Below are 22,967 nucleotides of genomic sequence, written 5' to 3'. Positions count from 1 at the left end.
TTAAAGACACAACATACTCGCACACAAACAGACACAGACACACACACAGAGTAAATACCTCTCCAAGGTCTCTGATCTTCTTGAGGAACCTCTTCTCAAACACTGTAGGGTCCACCTCTAGCATGGGAACAGGCTGAATGGATGGGTCTAGAGAGAAAACATTAAAGAAAAAAATGTTTTTTTGTTGTTGTTGTTTTTTTCCAAACATACGCAAATGTTTACATTACAATGTTTTCTCTCAAACCCTCCACAAAAAAGTAGGTAATACTTCACATTAAAATATGACTACCCCCATTTACATATCAACACCTATTTAGCACAGAAACTTAACCTGTTCTAATAAAAAAAACAGTGAGAACTACTACAGTACCTATAGACTAGCCAATCCTAACAAAGCTCATTAACAGATATCTTAAAGGAACAGTAGCAAAAAAAGCCTGTAATTCTAAGAGTGGAAACAGTCATATAAGACTAAACTATAATCACTGGTGTACACTACCGTTTAAAAGTTTGAGTAAAAGTTTTTTTTTTTTTTGTCTTATAAAATGGACTTCAGGGGGGAAAACATATGCAGAGTACTTTTAGCAAATATGAATGTAGGTCTTTGTACTAACCACAAGAGGTCAGTATTGAAAAAACTACAATTATAAAACACAAAGGTGACCCTGTCAAGGAAAAAATTATTTAGGCTTAAATTTTCAATTTGGTACCAACAGGAAACATATTTAATAACTAAATGTATCGTTTGTCATCTGTATATCGTGACTCCTTACTCTGTTCCTCCACCATGACAATGTCCCGGACAATGGCCCTGAAGAACGGTCTCTGGTGAGGGTCGTAGGTCATGCAGTGGGTCATGAGTTTGGCCAGCTCCTCGCAGTCAGGGGTTGCCAACTGACACTGTGCTGCGTAAAACCGTTCCTTCTGCTCAGAGAGATGATAATAAAAATACACATTTATCAGCACATTATCATAAAGAAAAGTGCGAAGTCATGTGCATGCCTCAATGTATGTGTGTAAGCCGTTACCTCCGTGAGCTTCTTGTCTTTGAGAGGTATCTCTCCATTGTAACAGATCTCCCACAGAGTTGTCCCAAAGCCCCACTTATCTGCTGCTACGCTCAGATTAGCCGTGTCCTGTACACACTCCGGAGCAATCCAAGGAATCCTGTCCACACACTCTGCAGATAAACACAAAGCACACTGTCAGACTGGAGATTGTTTCAAAGGCTCTATCAAGTAACTTGTGTTGTGAGTTGTGCTGGGTGAATAATCCACATTTTATGGGGGTTTCCACATTCAAACATCACACTGTAGTTTCAACAATCATCTTTACTGTTTTTAAAAGGGCATTTCATCTAACACATGATCCCTTGGCAAACACTTTCTTGTATGCCACATCTTAATCCCTCTCTGTGCCCCTTTCATTCCCCTGTGTGCACATGTTGCCACCCCAAAAAAAACACACAACCAGTTTTTCCTGTAACAGTCCATGGCACACAGTGAACAAAGAGCTTTTCTGGTCTCTGAAGTGCTTCAGGGAGCTGAGCTGAATTGCGGCCAACAAAATTCCTGTCAGTTATCTTTTCCAAGCAGTTCATTTTCAGGGTGCAATAGAGCTCAGATATACAGCACTGCATTTACTCTAGATGCACAACCAACAGCCCCTTTCACACAGCAATACGGTAAATTACCGTAAAATTACCAGAATGACTTAACCGGTAAATACGAAATAATGATGTTCACACAAGCAATGGCTTGTTGTTGTTGTTCTGGCTTTTTATCGATAAGAGACCATTCACATATCTGCACCAAAATACAGTGATGTCAGTAATCGGAAATGATCTTCAAACGCTGTGCCGTTGTCTTCATACGCCCGCATGAGGAAAAGCACTTTAATTTCACTATGTTCGATGTGACAAAATTTGACATCTGACAGGCGGGCGATCAAACAGAACGCGTTTTCGCTCTTAAAAACATGAGACACGCATGATGGTGTCCAACTGCAGAGCTGCAGCACTGATGAATGAAAAAGAAAGCAGGGTCTCGAGCGCGACACGTTGAAAAAGCTGCGAGATGTAGCGCAACAGGCAATGATGTCCATCTAGCGTATATTTACATAGAAAAACTATTAAAAAGCAGCGGAGCTTACTGTAAACAGCACGGAGTACGGGTGTAAAGGTACATGTATTCATCCCGAACCATCACGGTACGGACGTCACGTTCAGATGCATATAGTCACACAACAGATAAAGTCAGTCATAAGCAATCCATACTCCAATCCAGAGGGGGGCGCTCGCGGTAATGCAACGCTGTTTGCTACCAGTAAAAGCGCAGAAGAAGAGACAATCAATCTTTATGTTTACATGTAATCTCTAAACTAGTGTTTCGACTGCAGAAAGATATCAATAAAACAGCTTGAGAATAATATCTCACGTAGCATTACATTTACCACAGCTATTTAGTGTCAACAGCATGTTAGTTCACTAGAGAAATGAACTCTAGAGAGGAGCATTTGGTATATGCACTATATTAGCCTATTCATTATATTTACTTAACCTATTAGTAATGTCTTGATTATTTAAATGTTTGTTTAAATAAATATGTCATGAAAACAAGTTATGACTGCCACTGTGTAAATGATTATATTTCAAAAATGAATTGGAGTAGAAAATTAACTTTATAATTAGATTTAGAAGTTAATGCAAAAACTTGCCTTGTGTGCAATTTACGTTTATTTATTTATTTTTTGAGTGTTGAATTTAATCATTTGGGCTCTGCTGTTAATTGTAACCTTTAATATTATATTAATGTGTATATGTAATATGTTCCTATATAGTTTACAGCATTAACTAAGATTTTTTTATCCTTAAGAAAATCTAAATTATAATTGACTTTATTTAAACACAGAGACACATTTATTCAAAAACCCACAGTTTAATAATAAAAAAAAAAAGTCGGCGAGTTCCGACTTCATAAGTGCACATACCTGTAATCTTCATTCAGTGTTCACACACAGCATCATACCAGTAATTTACTGGTAATGTTACAACTTCCCTTACTGGTAAATTGCCAGAACCGATTTTCCAGTATTCTTGAAAAGGTCCTGTTCCTGATCTCTTTCCGGTAATTTACTGGTAATTTACCAGTAAAGACTGTGGGCTTATAACACTTTACACTTTACCCATGTAACTCTTTCTATTTACTAGGTTATTAAAACATATATGTCAGCTCAAATTCTCTGACCCTTGTGTGAGCAGTGATAGAAATTTAAATTAATATTTATTTTATTTGAAATAAAATTGTATTATTTATTAATATTTCTTTAACATATAATGCTATATTCATTTTTTAATATTTCTTTAACATATAATGCTATATTCATTTTTAAAAACTAATGTTTTAATTACAATAACTATATACATTTAAAGTTTTTTTTCATTAAAATTTATTTTAAAATTATTAATATTGTAAAAATATTTATTTCATCAAATGCTATATTCATTGTAATAATAAATAAGACAACATACAATTAAAATTATTTGTATTAAAACATAAATACTGTTTGTATTTATTTTTTAAACAGTTAATTATGAATGATTTATATATGTACATCATTATTTTTTTTCCTCTTAATCAAAATAACTTCCCCTCCCTCTTGCAACAATATCTCTTCTCTTCTCTGATGATGTGTTGTCACTCACGAGACCACAGATATAGCAAACCACAAAATCAAGTCCCACCCAACAATTTCTCATTTGAGAAGCTGTTTCACTCAGATATATGTCACAATAGGAAAGACTATAGCAACTTCCGTTTCATGCTGACTTTAACATGATGTTAAGGTGGTCATAATGAATCTCTCACCTTCTCTGCTAAGGACAGTAATTGGTATGCCGGGGTCACTCAGCTTGATGAAGGGTCCTCCCTCTCCATCCAGACCATCTCGAGCCACCAGAATGTTCTTACAGCACACATATCCATGAACCAGCTTCTTATCCTCCTACAGGATACACACAGCAGTCAAACAGAAACATTATTCACTGACATCACTTCACAATAACTTTCATTGATATGTTATGTTGCTTAACAGATTCAAATTCAATTATGAATAAACGTTAAAATATCAAGAAAAAAAATGCATGACATTTTATCTAAATACTTGTTCTAATGATCTAGCAAACATGATATAATAGTTGTTAATGTTAACAAAAACATCAAGATTGGTCAGGCAAGGTTTTGTGCAGTTTTTTAGGAGTTTGTTTCTTTACCAGATAGCTGAGGGAGCTAGCCAACTGTTTGGCAACCTGGAATTTCCATGAAGTGCTAAGAGGTGTGGCCTGTCTGCGCATGAACAGATCCAGAGGACCATACTGAACAAACTCCTCCACCATGATATCTACAAAGAGAGAAATGGTATTTTATGTAAACAAGCACCGTTATCAAACTCTCTTCCTCTCTTACACACAAACACGGCTCCAGCTCAAACATGCAAATTCTTCTAGGCAAACACACAGACACACCCATTGCGTGCACATGGCTGGTGATCCTCAAAGTATTTAGGTTGTTGTTCAGTGGAGCAGGAAGTGTAGTTTGCAATTAAATACCTAACCTGCAGGCTTTGCTCAACAATCGAAAGTAGCTCTGTCTTATCGGCTTCCTCCTCAAAAATATAACATTTATGAAACACTTACACTTACATTATTATCCTGTTAGACTCCATTTTAATATTCACTCATTTAACACTAAATTATTACTGAAACGATTTATTGTTTGATTTTTCTGTGATTTCTTAGAAATTTAACTGCCAGTGTGTTAAATTTACATGCTCAGGCGGAGAATGACAGTGTCTCTATGTTCGTTTTGTAAGTAGATAAATTACATTTGCACCTGTATATTTGCAAAACTAGACTGATTGCTGGTTACAATTCAACAGGCGGAATAAAAAAAGACCCATTTCTCAAACTTGCCATGTAAAAATACACCAGAACAGAATGAAAGACAACCAAATGTTCTAGTTCTCTAATTTTGTTAAGTCTTTAAAAAAAATGTGTGCCCTCTGTCTAGAAATGGATTGCTTACTAAAAAACATCCATTTGTCATCAATATTACTAGATGAAGCAATCATCAGATACAACCAGAATCATTTGGCAGGATAAAGGCCAAGTTTGCTACATACTAGAGATAAGTGAGCATAGGGTACTTACTCTCCTGGTGGCGAACACAGACTCCATAGAGCAGGGCAATGTGTTTATGAGAGATCTGACGCATCATGCTAGCTGTCTCAAAGAAAGCCTGAGAAGAGGCAGAAAAAGACATACTTTGAACATTCAAAAAGTAACCACACTGATGACAGAATATTAGGAGGTGAGACAGCAGAGAAAATTAGATTCAAATCCCCTCATGGTTCATTACAGTTGAAAATGGCCGCAATTAGTTTACATTTATTCAGTAGGCATGTGTTAGCAACTTACAAATAAGGAAGAGAGTCAGGAGACGGTAATGTTACACCAGCTAAAACCAATAATCTTGTTTGCTAAACTTCATTTAGACATGAGTAGGCTGTGTGTGTCTCACCAGAGAGATGTCTCTGTGTCCTGAGCCCAGCACTTTTAACACCACTTTCACCTCCTGCGAGTATCCTCCCATGTCTTCATCATCCTCACTCTTCAGCTTCAGAACACCAGCGTAGATGTTTGTCCTTGTGCCCCGACCCAAATGCTCACCCTGAATGAGACCACAGTGTCACATATCAGTAAGTAGATAGTCAATTAACAACCACTTTTATTTATAAGCATCCAATTTTTATCCACTACAGATTATTGTCAGGGATGGTAAGCTATAGAATGTCTTGCTAATAGTTTACATAATAAACAAACTAGCTTCTAAAAGAGCACTATAGTATCGTTCAAAAGTTTGGGGTCAGTAACATTTTTTAAAATGTTTTTGATGCTTATGCTGACCAAGGCTGCATTTATTTGAGCACAAATACAGTAAAAACAGTAATATTATTACAATTTAAAATAACTGATTTGTATTTTAATACAATTTAAAATGCAATTTATTTCCCTAAAGCTGAACTTTCAGCAGTCATTACTCCAGTCTTCAGAAATCATTCTAATATGCTGATTTGGTGCTCATTTCTTATTACTATCACTGCTGAAAAAAGTTGTGTTGCTTAATATTTAATGCAAACAGCGATTTTTTTCAGGATTCTTTGATGAATAGACACTTCAAGAATGCAATTTATTTCAAATATACAATGTTTGTAACATTATACATGTCTTTACTGTCATTTTTGATCAATTTAATGCATTATTCCTTAATAAAAGTATTAATTCCTTCCAAAAAGCCCTTACTGACCCCATTTTTTTAACCAAACTCTATAATAATTATGTATCATTAGTGTATATAGGTCAATAAAAGTAGTTTTATGGTCATTAAGAAATATTTATGGCCAGTGCATTTTCACTCACCAACTGTGGAGTTCGCCTTTATGAACGTATATGGTCATTTTTTTATATTATCTACATTTCATTTTATTTCTTAAAATGGCTTGTCATGCTGAAGAGGAGTCAACATTATGTTTGGTTTAAAAAAAATCCATGAAAACATCACCTGTACAATCTCTTCCTTAAGGATACGGTGGAAACTCAGCTGGCTGACTTGGTGTTGTCTCTGCTGGGCGGGCTCTCGGTTTGTGGTCATCACTAATAGGTTGGAAATTTCTGAAGGACAGAAGAGCATCATTTGTGATTGGTGTCCAACATATAAATAGTTAAGATACCAGCTTAAAAACACTAAATATCTTCTGGTTTGATTGTCAAAGGATGTTTATTTCGATTATATCTAAATGTATATGCGTTGGTGTCACCTAAACACCTAAACAGAGTGCAGGGAAGAGGAAGTTGTGCAGTGACACTGTGCACTGTTTGTCAAAACATGCCACTTGCTACACCAAAACAATTAGCATGTGTGTGTCCACGTGTTCATATATAACATGTTGTGTTTGTGTTTATGTAAGTGTGTGTGTGTTGTGATGTTCATTCTGCAGCATCAGCTGGTCTTTTGTCTGCTCACTGACATAATCTGGATACATACCTACACAGCTCTGTTTTTATAAGTGCAAATAGGGTAAAGACATCAAGAGATGTGAACAACGGAAACCCACATTTACTACATTTCCTGCCTGTCACTGATGCCTCAGCATGTACTCTTAGAGAAGCAGATGTAAACAACACCAGACACTGTCTAATGTGCGATAACTAGGCGTTTTTCGCAACCAAAACATTCCTAATGTTTGGTTTTGCATTAGTATAGAGCTGTTGCATTACTGTTAATACTGATGGAGCCCTAAAAGGAAGGAGGATATTAAAGAGTTAGTTCAACCAAAATGAAAATTCTGTCATCAATTACTTACCCTCATAACGTTGCAAACCCATAAGACCTTCATCTTCGGAACAGAAAATGAAGATATTTTTAATGAAATCCGAGAGCTCTCTGGCTCCTCCGTAGACAAAAATTTAATTACAACTGTCAAGGTCAAGAAAGATACTAAAGACGTTGTTCAAATAGTCCACGTGACTGCAGTGGTTCAACCTTAATTTTATGAAGTGACGAGAACACTTTGTGTGCAAAAACAAAACAAAAATATCTTTATTCAACAATCGCTTCTCTTCTCTGTCAGTCTCCTACACAGTTGACGTAGTAAAAACAGTGCAGCGCTTCAGTGTTCTTATTGGCCGGATCCTGCGTCAGCATCACGCATGCGTCACATATGCGTCATGCTGCTTGCGGGTAAAGTGCTTACTACGTCAACTGCATAGGAGAATGACAGGGAAGAGAAGAGACTGTTGAATAAAGTCGTTATTTTTGTTTTGTTTTTGCGCATAAAAAGTTTTCACACTTCATAAAATTAAGGTTGAACCACTGTAGTCACGTGGACTATTTTAACTATGTCTTTAGTACCTTTCTGGGCCTTGAGAGTTGTAATTAAATTGCTGTCTATGGAGGAGTCAGAGAGCTCTCGGATTTCATCAAAAATATCTTAATTTGTGATCCGAAGATGAACAAACGTCTTGCAGGTTTGGAACAACAGGAGGGTGAGTAATTATAACAGAATTTTAATTTCTGGGTGAACTAATCCTTTAAGTGCATTACAATATACCAATAAATCTTAATAAACTGCATTTTAAAAAATTATATGTATTATATAATTAATGTTTTTTATGTGTACATTTTTGAGTAATGATGCAAACAAAATCAAAGAAATGATTTGCTGAATCATTTAAAACACTTATGTATGAATTCATCTGCAATTGGCAGTTGTGGCAAAAAGTTCATTTTGGACCCTGGTTTCTCTGTGGTATGCAGATATCTGTAAATCTTTCTCAGGAACATTTAACTCAGTCAGGTTAGAGAACTGATGGATAGCTGGATAAAGGACCTGATCCTGGAACAGCTGCCTGATATACGAGACAATTATTAGCAGCCAGTTGCATAGTTGCCAAAGGTCATGCAAGGATATGTCTGCTTGTGTGCGCATGCTGATTTTTAACTTCTCTAAAGAGTATTGTGACACTAACAAAGCACTAGAAAAAAATAATTCCTCTTTCAGCTTAAACCAGTCAAAAAAAAAAAACAAAAAAAAAAACTTGAACATGCTTGTACAGATGTACATGCTTCTGAGATTTAGACAATTGAAAAGATGCAAAAAAAAAAACAAAAAACAAACAAACTACTACATTACGAGTAAATCACTCGCATATGCAACCAAATTTCATGAGAGGCAACTAAAAAGTGTATTTAATTAGCCAATGGCTAGTATACTGTAAGATTACAGTTGCCTGTAATTGAGTTAGAGGCAAAAAATAAGTTTAGGGCAGATATAATTTCATTGCCAGCTGGGCCTGATTTCAAGCACGGATGCTTGGCTGAGAGAGCCCTCTGTCACTTTTTCTCACACACAAGCAGTCACCGTGAGAGAATAAGAGAGCACATGCAGGCTTGTTGACAGAACTTTCCTGATCGGACCAGTGCTGCATCGTCATGAAAGTTTATCATTTGCATGCATTTTTAAGCCTCGCCAATTTAAACATTCGAAAAGAAGCAAAAAAAGAGACAAATAACTTGCACACTGTGTGATAAGATTTTTGTGTGCAAAGCACACGCCCAACCACACCCGACAGCAAGTTAGTACTGATTTGTGCTCTCTTTCACGTCTTGCGTTTGAACTGACAATTTCACACAAAATTTATTCAAAATGCCTGTCTTGGCAAGTATCATAGTAAACATAGACGGTCATACCTTAAGTGAGTGAAAGAAAAACGCATGTGTATCAGTGTCAGTATACTGGATCAGTGCATTAGCTCTTAAAGTGACAGCAGCCTAGTATTCCTGCTGCCACCTGTGTTTATTTACCACTGTTTGTTTATTTAATTTGCATCTTTGTTCTATTGTTGTTTATTTTTTAATTTTTTTTAATTTATTTTTTATTTTATTACAGACTGTTCACTGGACTTTAATAATGTCTGAAATTTATATTTTATATTTATATTTTATATTATATTTATGTAGAATTTTTCTCATTTGCATTGTTCTTGCATTCCATGTAAAAAGTCTGGCGATGAAAAAAAAAAAAAAAAATTACTAGCCAATGGTGACTCAAGCTTCTGTGTGTCCATAGAAACAAAACAAATGGAAATTCATAAAGTCATTCCGTCAAGTATGCTGTTTGGAAAATGTGGCAGATTAAATTTTCAGCAGTCTGGTTTGTGCAATTCAAAATGCATTCCTACGTTTATTGCACTTAAGCAGACATGCAACGGAGAGGATTTTACACGTTCATACACATCAGCTCAAAGATCTTTTGATCTGTGAACTTACAAATCTTCTCAATATCTCTTAATTAATCATGTACTTATCTTATAGAAATTAAATCCTAACTTATTTGCTTTCTTATGTGTTTGCCCCTACATTGCATATGCAAAGTTAGCACATCACAAAAAAAAGTTCCAATAATTAATTTCCAATTATACAATGTACCATTCTAGCAAAAAGCAAGCATAATATCCTAATTAAAGCAAATACAATAAGAGTTCATTAATTAAAGAGATAATTTCTCTCATTAGTCATTCATGTCATTTCAAAACATTCTTCCTTCGGTGAAACACCAAAAGAATTATTCTGAAGAATGTTCAAACTCCAAAAAAAGCACCATAAAAGTAGACCATAAGATTTGTATATCATACTGACACACTACAGTCAGTCTTCTGAAGCCATAATGTGTTTTGTGTAGAGATTAAAATGGAAGCTTTACTCATCTTCGTATTTGCACACATTTAAAGATACAAGTAATTCAGCTTTGAAAAATGGGTTTTTTTAGCTTTACGTTCACTAAAACTGTGCAGCTCATACCTTTAATTACCATTTAACACAAAAGACTGTCAAATCAGTTTCTTCATTAAGGCAGGTCATTTCCTGTTGCAGGACCAAACTAAGTCTTTAAAGCTTATGATAATCTACTCAGAGCAGTGATCCAACTGATTTTATCATTCTTTCTAGTCTATTTACAATATTAGTACTTATTTACTCTTATGCTTTACATTTCATTTGCCTAATTGTTCACCTGTGTATATATATATATATTTAATGAAAACTAATCAGACTTTTCGTCCTGAAAATTAACATGTTAATACAAAATTGAGGTTGATGGTATTGACTGGTATTTCAGCAGATGCTACAGATAACAATTATGGGTGAAGAAAAAAGGCTAGTAAGATTTCAATAGAATCCTTCACAAGTCCCAACAACAAATTTTCACATCCTAATAACTACTCAAGGATTCAACAAATCCACATGAAAGAAAACAATCCATTAAGCAGGCAGCAGTGCACAATGAACACTGGAAAATCCTGACAATTCAGCTAGCAGCTTTCAGTAAACTGGACAAAGCTTTTGATTTCAGTTTCAGTTTAAGACAGGACCATTCACAGAGAGAATTTCAGGGGCTTTTTCTAGTGGAAATCCCATCCTATACAAATAGGCTGTGTATTAATTCTCCCTTAAATCAAAGTAAAACACAGGACATATTTCCAGTTTAGCTTCACCTACAGAAAATATGAAATCAGGAATCTTTACATACATTTGCCTCTAAAAACTAAAATCTTAAAAAAAAAATGACGAAATGAAAAAGTCTTTAATTGGGATTGAGGGATGGATGGATGGATGGACTGACAATCGAATCAGTACTTGGAAAAGTGTTTAATTGGGATAGATGGGCAAATAGATTAGAATGGATGGATAGATAGATGGACATTTAGAATACAGGAATATACTGACTGGATTATTTGTAACGCTCATAAAAAGTCTTCTATCATGTAACTGATTGAGCAGAACGAGTGTTGGTACCTCTGGGTTGTGGTGGGCAGCAGCGGCGCAGCTGGAAGCGCAGGTTCTCTGTGCGCAGGTTTTGGCCCTGCAGGTGCTCCAGAAGCTCCTTTAGAGTGGGCCGGAACGTCTCGGTCCCAAACAGTCTGTAGCCCTGAGGGCTTGTTTCAATCTGGAAGTTCTTATACTGGGGAACAGGCCTGGACTCACACAGGTCGATCTGAAAGAGAGAGAGAGAGGACAAATACATGACAGGCAGAGAAAGGGGGGAAAAAAAACATGATTGAGCACAAAAGAAATAAAGACAAGAAAAATAGTGCATGAGAAGAATGGTTGAGGGAACAGGATTTGTTAAACAAATGATGAGTGGCCATAAACTGATCTCCTGTAAGATAAGATACATTTCTTGGTTAGCAGGGAGGTGTTGGGTTTCAGAATGTGACTTGCTATATTGTACATGATGCTGATAACATTTAAAATGTACATGAAACCTAACACAACACAGTGTGTGCATTCAGTCCTGCATATATGTATTTAACAAGCTCACACACTTTCTGTTGATCAATTCAGTTCAGCTCAGGTACATTCAACTCAATTCTATTTGTAAAGCATACTGAACAAGGAAGTAAAGGAAAAGCAACGCAAGGAAACAGTGTATCAGTCTATGATCCAGTATGTGTAACAGTCCCAATGTGGTTTGTGGTTCTGCTCCAGCTACTTATACAGTGTAATACAGCTCTTTCATTAAAAAATAACTGCCAAAGAAAATGATCTGAAAATGGATGCATTGTCCTGTTCTGACCTGGTCCAAAATTATTTTTCAAAGATACAAACAATAAAGCAAGATCCCAAACTTTGGAAAAGCATTTTGCACATTGACCTTCTACCAAAACTTGGTGCTGCAACACTAGAAAGAGAATCAATGCAATATATATCATTTGAGAACACAAACTATTTGTCACGGTATGGGAAAGTGTACAACAAGAACCAGATCTTCCTAATTCACTGCAGAGAATACCACAGTGCTTCCCACACATAGACTTTACTTGGGCAGGCCGCCCAGGTATATTAACGGCCGCCCCAGTATATTTGGAGATGCATTTATGCTTTTATTATTTTTATTCTCTTATACTTTTGTATCCACGCAAGATAATGAAACCATCCGCGATCAGTTAACTAGTGGAAAATCTCCCCTCGCCCTATGAGTTTCGTACCTGCTCGTTATGTGTGCGTCAGAACTGTTTACTCCCGCTGACATTCCCACGTGAGCTGCAGAGACGCGGTGAATATTTCACAAAGAGCGCTGCATGTTGCAAAGTCACAAGGTGGCGCTGTTGCGCGTTCTACACTTCTACAGGCTTGCGCAACGCTTCAGACTGCTTCAAAGTGATTCTCAATAAATGAAAAGCGCAGGTGCATGCCAAACGATTGCTAATGAACTCAAATTAATGAATTATGACAATGGCTAATTTATGGCCTTTATATAATGTGTTTTAGATGGTTGTAAAAATCTGAAGGATCAGCCCACAATTGTGTAGACATTTCAAAATAATCCCGGTGTATTTCGGGCTTGTTTATAATTAAGTCACGCAAATTTTTTTTTTGGTTACACAATAAATTCTATTTAATTTGATTTCCATTTAATTAATAGTAAATTATTGTAGTCTCCCCCACAGGAAGAAAAGACTAAGAACATTATTTGACCTGTATATTATTCATTATATAAATTTTACTAGTAAAATCTATGTCCCATTCACTGAGAGAGATATGCTAGTATGCTATGTAATTAAAATTAATTTCAATAAATCAAAATACTGTTAAAAATCACACATTATTTGTTGTTTGTCACATGAAGTAGACCATTTTTTGTGCTGTAGGTATAGGAGGATTTTTCACACGGTTATCACCACAAGTATATTTCAAATCTGTGGGAAGCAGTGATACCAAAAGTGAATCTGGGCAATTCTAGACTTGTCCTGTACAGGCAAAATGGACAAGAAAAAGGTTTTCAGCTCCTAGCTTAAAAAAATGGTTCTCAACTGTACAAATCAAACTAGACTTTCATGTTTGGGTTATGTATGCGTGTGTACCTCAATGCAGACAACAGTCATGATGATGTAGTTATAATCTGTGCAGCTCCAGCGCAGGACATACGTTCCTTCTTCATTTCCCTCCTGACGGAGTTTATGAATGGCATACTCTGTGCTGTACAAAGAAAAGAGATAAAACTAAGTCTCAAAATGTCTCTCCTGAAGACAGCTGCAATACTAAAACTATTACCAATTTAACAGTACAGCATGAGAGGCCGTGAACTACAGTTATTTTACCATTATTACAAGGTGTTCAGGCATGATGCAAAGTGCTATCAATTTTAATTTCCACTAAGCCCCACTCAACCTAACCTTCGGCTGTTTATTGGTGTCGAGCATATATACTAGTGACCATGCTTACTAATTAAACCTGATCAAATGCATCTCGACTTTTTTCTGTCAAGAAGTATTACAGTATATCCTTATTGGCACTTAATTCTTGCTTTTTGGTCTCTTCTTCATACTTGTCATGCCTCTGCTACATGGTTAATAGTGAGTAAAAGTTCATGATTCATTATAAGCACATCCATTATCCTTCAGATATCATTCCAATATGCTGATTTGGTGCTTAAGAAACATTTCTTATCATCATCAATGTTGAAAACAGTTGCAATGAATAGAAATAGGATTCTTTTTTAACTATGCAAAAGTCTTTACTGTAACCTTTGATCAATTTAATGCTTCCTTGCTGAATGAAAGTTTAATTTTTCTTTAAAAAAATTATGAAGATATTTGCTCAAATTTTCTTTGTGCTCCTGATTTGGAAATCTATAACTAAAGTATACTTAGGGGTGGGCAATATACCAGTAAACATGATTAACCGGTAGAAAGCTACTGCTCGTAGAAAGCCGCTGCTCTTTGTAGTTTGTTGTCCTATATGTTTGTATGCTAATATACTAATATGGTCATACCAGATAGGCCCATGACAGCCATTTTCTAAATTCTGGACAACTGATGAGGGTGCGACTTCAGTGCACAGGTAATGATGGGCATCTACAGTCAATCTGAAGTAACCGTCCACCAGTGCAGCAAAGGACAGGGCTGCATCACGATAAAACAGATCCAACTCCTGCAGAAGAAAGTATTTTTAGGATTAGAGCTATAATGCATTCGTTTCTATTTTTATCACAAGAATTCTGTATTTAAGTCAATCTTGTTGATATATGGATCATCAGAGTATGAATCGTCAATTTTCATGAGGTGTATGTAAGTATTTTACCATTTCCTGACCAGGTGCAAAGTTCTTGTCCTAACTTGCCACAAACACAACAAGTGACAAGATATTCTGACAATAAACTCCTACTAAATATTGCAATGCTGGGAAGCATTGTCAAATCTTACTGGTCCAAAATCAGACTCCACATAACATTACATTACTTATCAAATATGTTCAGATTGGCTTTGAGTGTATAATTTTCAGCATGAATAGATAAACTGCTTGTGCTGGAACTGAATTGCACCTGGTTAGGACACAGTGACATTTGACTCATTAAATCTGACAATCTCAGTGAAATGACAAAAGTACCATGGTTTTATTGTCTTGTCTGTAAATGGTTACACACGACTCCTTAATGACAATGTGGGTGATTTCGTAGAAGTCTGAGAAAAGTGTCCATCCGGTTTCTTTCTTCTTTTCATTCTGCTTGTTGTCAGCCTTGTTCTTTTTAGATTTGGGTTTGTCCTTCACTATCAGAACATTCTATTAAGACAAAAAAGCATTCAAGAAAAAAAATTAAATAAAAAATGAATAAATAATAATACATTGGTAACAACCCCTTGAAACAATTTATGACATAAAATCCAATACCAAGTGTATCCAGAATGAACAAATCTGTAAGCTCACATAATATGAAGCCATTAACTCACCGGTACAGGCTTTCTCCTCCAGGAGATCCCAGTGGTTCCGGATATTTGCACCTCATAGAGCAGTCCGTCATCCCCTAATGGAAGTGTGTGGGCTGGAGATCCCTCACTCTCGCCTGATACTTTCAGGCTCTTGGGCTCAACAGTCTCTCGACCCAAGCCCTGGGTCAGCGTTTCCAGAGTGGACAGATACTTGACCTTCAGGTCATAGAGGGTTATGTTGCTGTCCTGGATGGTCTTGCTATTGAACTCATTGAGAAAATTCTTGAAGACATTGTTGATGCGTATGCGTGTGAGGAAGTTACGTTGCTTAATGGTGCGGTTTAGACTGTCCGGAATGAAGCGCTTGTAGCTACAGATAGAGAGAAGAAGGCTTGATAAAACCACTTGCTTTAAAAGGTATGGTCACATTTACTGTTGCTCAGTGAAATTTTGTGAACAAAATCCAGTCATTCCAACAGGCTTCATACATATCTATGCCCTTGACAAAGGACCTGTTTTACATACAAAATTTCGCTAATGTGAACGCACTTCAAGTATCAAGTATGACCAATCAGAATCAAGTATTCAAGAGAGCCATGTAATAAAAAGACTAATAGTTGGAAATGGCATTCTAATATTATTGCTGTGGATCATTTTGCAGATATGATGTATAAAGCAGATAGATTGTGTTGGTCACCTGGTCTCAGCTCCAGCTCCTGATAAGGGCAGATCATTTCCCTTGGCATGATGGGTAATAGCCAAAACTGCCATTCCCAAACATTCATTCTCTATCTCATGAAGCTCCATCTCACTCTGGGGAGTGCGCACAGGAGCCAGTCCCCTAAGGAAGTCATACTGGCCCTAAAACACACCAAAACAATAAGAACACAGTGCATGCCAAGCACAAAATGTTAATATAGTCACACACACAAGCTAATAGACACTATCGTTCACACTGGCCCAGACACGTTTGAATAAGTAGCAGTGCTCCAAAAAAAAAGACATTTAAATACATATCAATTCAAAGAAAACAGCCAAAATGATAACAACAGATACCACATGAGAGAGTATTTGAATAGTAATCAAGCCACAATACCCCTGTAGCACAAAACGGGAAATATTAAATATGTTTACCTCAAAGTTGTCAGTAACATGGACAACCATGCAAGTGATACCTCATGTGTCTCCTGAACTCACCTGTGCAAATAGGTAGTCAAGAGATGCAGCATCCAGTAGAGGTGTCCCCTCAGGCCCCTTCTGAGAGTTCAAAACACCTTTCTGTTTACTGAGTGAGTGTCTCCAAACAGGAGACTCTGCCTCACTGGTGCCATGCCAGTTTGTGAAATAAAACCTGTGTAAACAAGTAAAACGAGCAGTCAAGGAATTGTTTCTTGAACTACAGGTACTTTCATGTCCCAGGAGTTGATTTGTTTTAAAACTAACGCATTTAATTTTTTTCTTCTTGTTATATGAAGCTCACACTGAAACATTTTCAATATGTATTCATTTACATTTTGCTAGTGTTCAAATGCCTTTTATGTTTACATTTTACATTAATCATTTTATTGCGTTAAGAGTTTAATTTTTCAAAAATACAACCAAAGTTTTAACAAAAGTCTGTATACTTGTTTACCAAGGAGACAACAGCATCAGTGAAGATCATGCAATATGCAAAATGAAATATGAGATGTGTTACGTGAAGAAAACAATAACAAATGAAGGTAAATGAATAGTGAACTGAATTATTCTGTCAACTTATGCAGAAAAAGTAAAAATATTATATTATAGGGCAATATAGTATATAGTAGTTTAAGAAACACCCTTGTATATCTGTTAAAAGGAAATGTAATAAAACAAATAGACAAATGTGTGTGCGTGATTATGAATGTGGTCATATAATGATGATGACAGGAGCTGATAACATACAGAAACATGCCAAACAAACATCATGACAAAGGCTTATATTATGCAAATATACTAACATATGCTACACGCAATACCAAATCGTGTCAACAATCATCAGAAAAAAGAAAAACTACACAACCCCACTGCCACGCGAGCAAGAGCTCATTGTAAACAGGAAACAGCATGAGTGAGAAAAGAGTGCTCTATGCCACAGAGGAAGAGAGGGTGCGCAAAGGTTGACCATAACCTGTTTGTGCGCACAACAGGTAAGCTTCATATGGGGAGACAGCGATTCTGTACCCACCGCTCGCTTTGAATACAGTAATTGCCTCTTATCTTAGTTTCACTGGTGAAAAGGGGAAGTTCAGGGGATCCCATGTTTTGCTTTACAAAGATTCACATTTTACTGAACAAAGAAATTTCTTTCGGAATAGGAAAGGAATAAACACTGTCAGATGATTTGTTTCTTTGTTTTGGTTTTTTTACAGTGGAAATCCAAGCAGTTTTTCTTTTGTCCTAAATAGGGATTGTAAAAGATTTGATACAGGTGTGCCAAAGGGCTCTGTAAAGAGACCATATGCTTTTCTAACAGCTGATATTAACAGAACAATGTTATCAAATGATACATTTCACTAAAACTACCAAAATCACAGTAAAATATAAATTGTATTTCTTTTATTTTTAAATCTTATTATTGAACCTACAGTATAACTGTAATAGCCGTTCAGTCTGTAGTCCTAAACCGAATTTGTCTCTGGAATTTCTAATGGGTTTTTTGAACAGCAGTCTTCAATTTTTGTGTAAAGCATTCACTTGTGGTCTCACCTCATACGGTAGTGAAGTTTGATGCTGGTCTCCTCTGTGATCTTGAACACATGATTGGGAGCATACCACAGATCCTGGCTCTCTTCATACAGTGCAAAGAGGTTGTGGCACAAAGGTGAGATATCTGGGGGAAAAAATTTCAAAATTAGACATTCAAATAATTATCTTTCCTCACTAAACAGCGCAACGCATCAGCCCAGTTGAGAGACTGATGGAAAAAAATAAAATATATTAAATACAACTGCCATTTGTAAGTTGTGACCAGTAAACAACCTCCTTAGATAATGCCTAAAAGGAAATAGCTAAATGATTACCAGAAAAGTCCTAACAAAAGGTATTTATTAAGCTTTTTCTGGACTCAAAAGTATGTCAAAGGTCAGATGCAAAGCTTAAGGAATTGTAAAGTCCAAATGTTAGTATAATTGATTTGAATTAATTTCTATTTTTAGATTTTTTAAATTTTTCATTAAAGTTTTAAGAATTTTGTTATGTTGTCACTTTATTATTGAATTTTATGTCTACACAGTTATTATTTTCATTTATTTCAATATTATTTCAGTTTTAGTTTTAGTTAATTAGTACATCCAATTAAACTGAATGAAAATGAGAAATGTTGTACTCTGAATTCACTGTAAAAGAACCTATTTCCAAAATTAATGTATACATTTGTTCCCTAGGAGTTGAACCCATAACCTTGGCATGGCTAGTGCTTTGCTCTATCAGCTGAACTTGTAAAAAATGTTATTTATAAAAAAAAAAAAAATTTAAAAAAAGGGTCGGAGAGAATACCTAACCTTTGAAGTAAAACCAGTGGCTAACTGCTGGGTGTGAAAATAAACTGTGAAACAAACACCATTGTAGTTCCTCTCCAGTAGCTGCCTTCTTGTCTAATATAAACTTCCCTTTCCTCTCTTACTGTCCAAGCCAGCTTTTGTCCTTGGCCGCAACTTTGAGGAAATTCTGGACGTGACATTTAAACCCAGCAGCCATTTTGTAGCTTAATACTGATCAAGAGCCAAATAGAGAGATATGCTGTTCCATTAGGAAATGGAAAAGGACGGACAGGGACAGACAGTCGCAGTGCTTCTTATCCTAAGGTCAATGTCTCATCACCCATGTCACATGATGATACCAACAGTAAAAACCCTTTAAGTTCCTCTTTTATATTCTGTGAAATGCTGATGGGACAAAAACCCCATTCCTCAATCGCACGATTAAAATATGAAACCGAATGCATGAAGAATGCCCCTTTTTATAAGCGTATTGACTCTGATCTGTAAAAACTCTTTTCGGTAGTCCATTTCCCTTTCTACAACACTTGATACTGATGGAAAAGGAACAAAAAGAGTACACTACAAAAAGTGTAGATGAACTCACAGACGCTTTGTGTTAATAACTGTAACTTTGCTTTGAAAACTATTCCCGTCCAGAAATGATACATCACTTCTAAGAAAACAGACCATCAGTAGTGTTGGGGAAAGTTACTTTTAAAAGTAATGCATTACAAATACTGCGTTACTCCCTACATAGTAACTAATTGCGTTACTAAATATTTTTGTGTTACTTTTTCCTCACCTGCGCTGGGCTTGCTTGTTTGTTTTTTTAATAACAACAACAAAAAGTTCTATTTTTGGCAAAATAAAGGCCCTCTCACACCAAAAGTGAAATGAATTAGCCTCAGACTGAAGGAAATGCATATTTATACCTGTATAGTAGAGGGCGCAGCTCAAACTAACCTGTCAGCATTGCTGCCATTTTGGATTAAAGAAGAATAGGATACAGGAGAAGGACGTTCAACGCTATTATTTCTAAATCTAATCTAAAGTTATCCTGTAATCATTGAATGTCAGTAGCAAAGGCATTGGTTAATAAAATAAGATTAGACACATAAAGTAATATTTGTGTAATTTAAATTAAGTTCATTATTACAGGTTTGCTTACAGTTCTATTCATTTTGAGGAATACTGAATATTTTCGTTCAAGTGAGATGAGTAAATGCATGTTCACATTTAATCTAGAACTACAATCACCGTCATGTTTACACAGCACACACAACACCTCTGCACTTTACTTCTCTCACCATGAGGACAGGAGAGCTTTCAGTCAATAAATGTGAAAAAGTAACTTATTTTGTTGTAAATTGAAAAAGTAATGCATTACTTTACTAGTTACTTGAAAAAGTAATCTGATTACATCACTCAAGTTACTTGTAATGCGATACCCCCAACAGTGACCATCATGATCATACTCGGTGTCCTGAGAGATGCATTAGAGGGTGCTCTAAATAGGCGTCAGTCTGAACACTTACGGCATCTCTTGGCAGCCTCCACGCACAGGTCCTCCGCAGTGTGGCAGTCTTTGAAGTACTCGAGCTGGTGTATGTCAGGCAGGTAGAAGTGGATCTCCAGTCCTTTCATGACAGTCGGAACGGTCATCTCTGCCTTCCTCTGTTTTTTCATCTTCCCACATAGTTGCCTGCCCAGCTCCATGAATGTTAGTTTTATCATTCAGACACTGCAGGATAAATGGAGGTAACAGAGAGATTTATTGATGAACTGTGGGTCCCTGCTTTCATGAGAAATAATTTAACTGAAATAATTAAAAAAATATAGCATACGATTTACAATAAGGTTACATTTTATAACAGTCATGGCTGAATTAACCAAAAATTTCAGTCAGTCACACTACCGTTCTAAAAGTTTGGGGACATTATGCACTATGCTCACTAAGGCTGTATTTATTTGATCAAAAATACAGTATATTATGAAATGTAGTTACAATTTAAAATAACTATTTTCTATTTTTATTTATTTTTAAATGTAATTTATTCTTGTGATGGCAAAGCTGAATTTTCAGCAGCCATTACAATGTTTACAGTCACATGATCTTTCAGAAATCATTCTAATATGCTAAATTGGTGCTTAAATCCATGGTCACACTAGACTTTGAATGTGCAAAATTTCATCGGATGCTGCAACGATCGTAATTTAACGTCAAGGTCTACAGCGTCGTTTTTTATAAACATGAATTCAACATATAACATATAGTAATACATTTAAAATGTAAAAATATACAACCTACTCCACTTTACTGCAAACATACATTCTTTTAATTCTGCCAAAAGGTCATTTTGTGATGAATCGACCTTCTACTGGTCAAATGTGTTCACGTGATGTGAATTCACAGGTCAGAGTTAATCAAACTTGAACTTTGGAATGAAGCGAAATGCAAAACTTTTCACACGAGCTTGTGTTTCTGGTCTGACGCATTCACATGCATTTGAATGGAAGTCAATGGAATGAGAAGTGCAGTGTGACCGCCCCAGGGGTTTCAGGATTTTTTTTTTTAAACATTTTACTTTTTTTTTTTTTTTTTTTTCCAAGGATCAGAATGTATTTAATTGATTGAAAAAAGTAACAAAAGTATTTCTTTAAAAAAATATTTTATCCCCAAACTTTTAAACATTCGTATAAAACAAAAAGAAAATGTTCCTCTTTTTCTTGTCAATATGATCATTTGATTAATTTTAATGACATAATAGACAACGGAAGGTCTGTTAGATTGCATATACATTGCAAGGACAAATGCACAGTACTGAAATTGAAACAAATACTATGTTATTTCCACCTGTTTACATTCACTTAAACCAAAACTAACTGTATTTACATTAACAGTTCACTAAGAAAAGCATGAACAAGACGCCTATTTGGCTGTTCACACTTCACTGAGAATGAGTGTGAATGTGAATAAGAGCATTTGGCAGCAATGGCAGCAAACAACAATGGATGACGATGGACACATAGATGAGTAACAGCAGCATACTTAAGTATTACAAAAAGTATACAAAAAATAGGGAAAGGGAAAAATTTCGCTTTTCTTGAGCTCTCTGTGACCAAGTAACAACATATGACGTTTCATTGCACATTAGACATATTTTTTCATTAATGCCCCTAAGTGATTCCGGGCTGTTAATTAAAGCATTTTTTCCTGACCCCAGCGCTAATGGTGTCTAGGCTACATTATTAATGTCACAATTTGAATTTTCTAATTATAATATGTGCCATTATAAAATTATGTCACAAGTTTAAATATTCTTTGAATATACTATCCACTATGACAATGTGAAGCCTGAGTCTAGCTGGAGACTATTAATTTAACCATATAGTATTACTCTTAATCAACGGAAGTGCAACATACTTAATGTCCTTACTACAGGCACCCTCACATGAAGCAATTTAATTCAACCACTCATCCTACGGCGAACATGAGGGAGGGTAGGATGAACGTTGTTCGCATCTGAATCAGATGGTTTTAACTCAGTGGATCTCCCTTCATACCCTGCAGGTCAAGACGTGTTTAGATGCCAAGATCCCTGCAAGCATGTAAAAGGACTTTCCTGAGATGAATGAATGCAAAAACAAACTGTGCTGAAAAAGAAATCTAATTGCAACCAGTTAAGGACCACATTTGTCTTTAAAGTGGCTTTAGTGAATTCAAGAAGCTAAACAAACTGAGACTATTGGTTTGGCTTTATAAATTATGAGATCACAAATCCACTCCACATTCATCACCTCACAGCCTGGGTATAGAAGGCACTTTCAATGATAGGGTACGATGTGTGTCCCATTACTTATTACACATTAGAAGAATAAATCCCTTATTTTCTGTTGTTAGAACTTTTAGATATATATGTGTACATGATAATTAAAATCATTCAACATTGTCATAGTCTTGTCTTAATGAGTTAAACTGATGTTCAATTTAAAAAAAAAAAATAAAATTCTAACAATTACTTTTTAATATAGGGAAATTTTTAAAAAAGTGTTAGTTCACCCAAAAATGAAAATTATCCCATAATTTACTCACCCTCAAGCCATCCTAGGTCTATGTGACTTTCTTCTTGTAGTAAAACACA

General features: G+C 35.8%; 1 protein-coding gene across 2 annotated transcripts in view; it reads right to left on the bottom strand.

Annotated features, from left to right (window-relative positions):
• The window catches only part of jak1 (Janus kinase 1), a 36,195-nt gene that overhangs the window by 8,423 nt on the left and 4,805 nt on the right, over positions 1-22,967 (bottom strand). For both annotated transcript variants that reach the window (XM_067374691.1, XM_067374690.1), the window contains exons 2-18: positions 20,361-20,566; positions 18,053-18,176; positions 16,520-16,673; positions 16,020-16,183; positions 15,344-15,692; positions 15,003-15,176; positions 14,389-14,546; positions 13,478-13,592; positions 11,409-11,607; positions 6,618-6,727; positions 5,577-5,726; positions 5,207-5,294; positions 4,271-4,398; positions 3,867-4,002; positions 1,029-1,180; positions 774-924; positions 59-147 (exon numbers count right to left, since the gene is read on the bottom strand). In XM_067374691.1, coding sequence (XP_067230792.1) covers positions 59-147; positions 774-924; positions 1,029-1,180; positions 3,867-4,002; positions 4,271-4,398; positions 5,207-5,294; positions 5,577-5,726; positions 6,618-6,727; positions 11,409-11,607; positions 13,478-13,592; positions 14,389-14,546; positions 15,003-15,176; positions 15,344-15,692; positions 16,020-16,183; positions 16,520-16,673; positions 18,053-18,176; positions 20,361-20,559 — 2,640 coding nt within the window. In that variant the 5' untranslated portion in view covers positions 20,560-20,566. The remainder of the gene's footprint in view (positions 1-58; positions 148-773; positions 925-1,028; positions 1,181-3,866; positions 4,003-4,270; positions 4,399-5,206; positions 5,295-5,576; positions 5,727-6,617; positions 6,728-11,408; positions 11,608-13,477; positions 13,593-14,388; positions 14,547-15,002; positions 15,177-15,343; positions 15,693-16,019; positions 16,184-16,519; positions 16,674-18,052; positions 18,177-20,360; positions 20,567-22,967) is intronic.

The sequence above is a fragment of the Chanodichthys erythropterus genome, chromosome 21, assembly GCF_024489055.1.
Source record: "Chanodichthys erythropterus isolate Z2021 chromosome 21, ASM2448905v1, whole genome shotgun sequence".
Taxonomy (NCBI): Eukaryota; Metazoa; Chordata; class Actinopteri; order Cypriniformes; family Xenocyprididae; genus Chanodichthys; species Chanodichthys erythropterus.
This window is presented reverse-complemented; position numbering and strand designations above follow the sequence as displayed.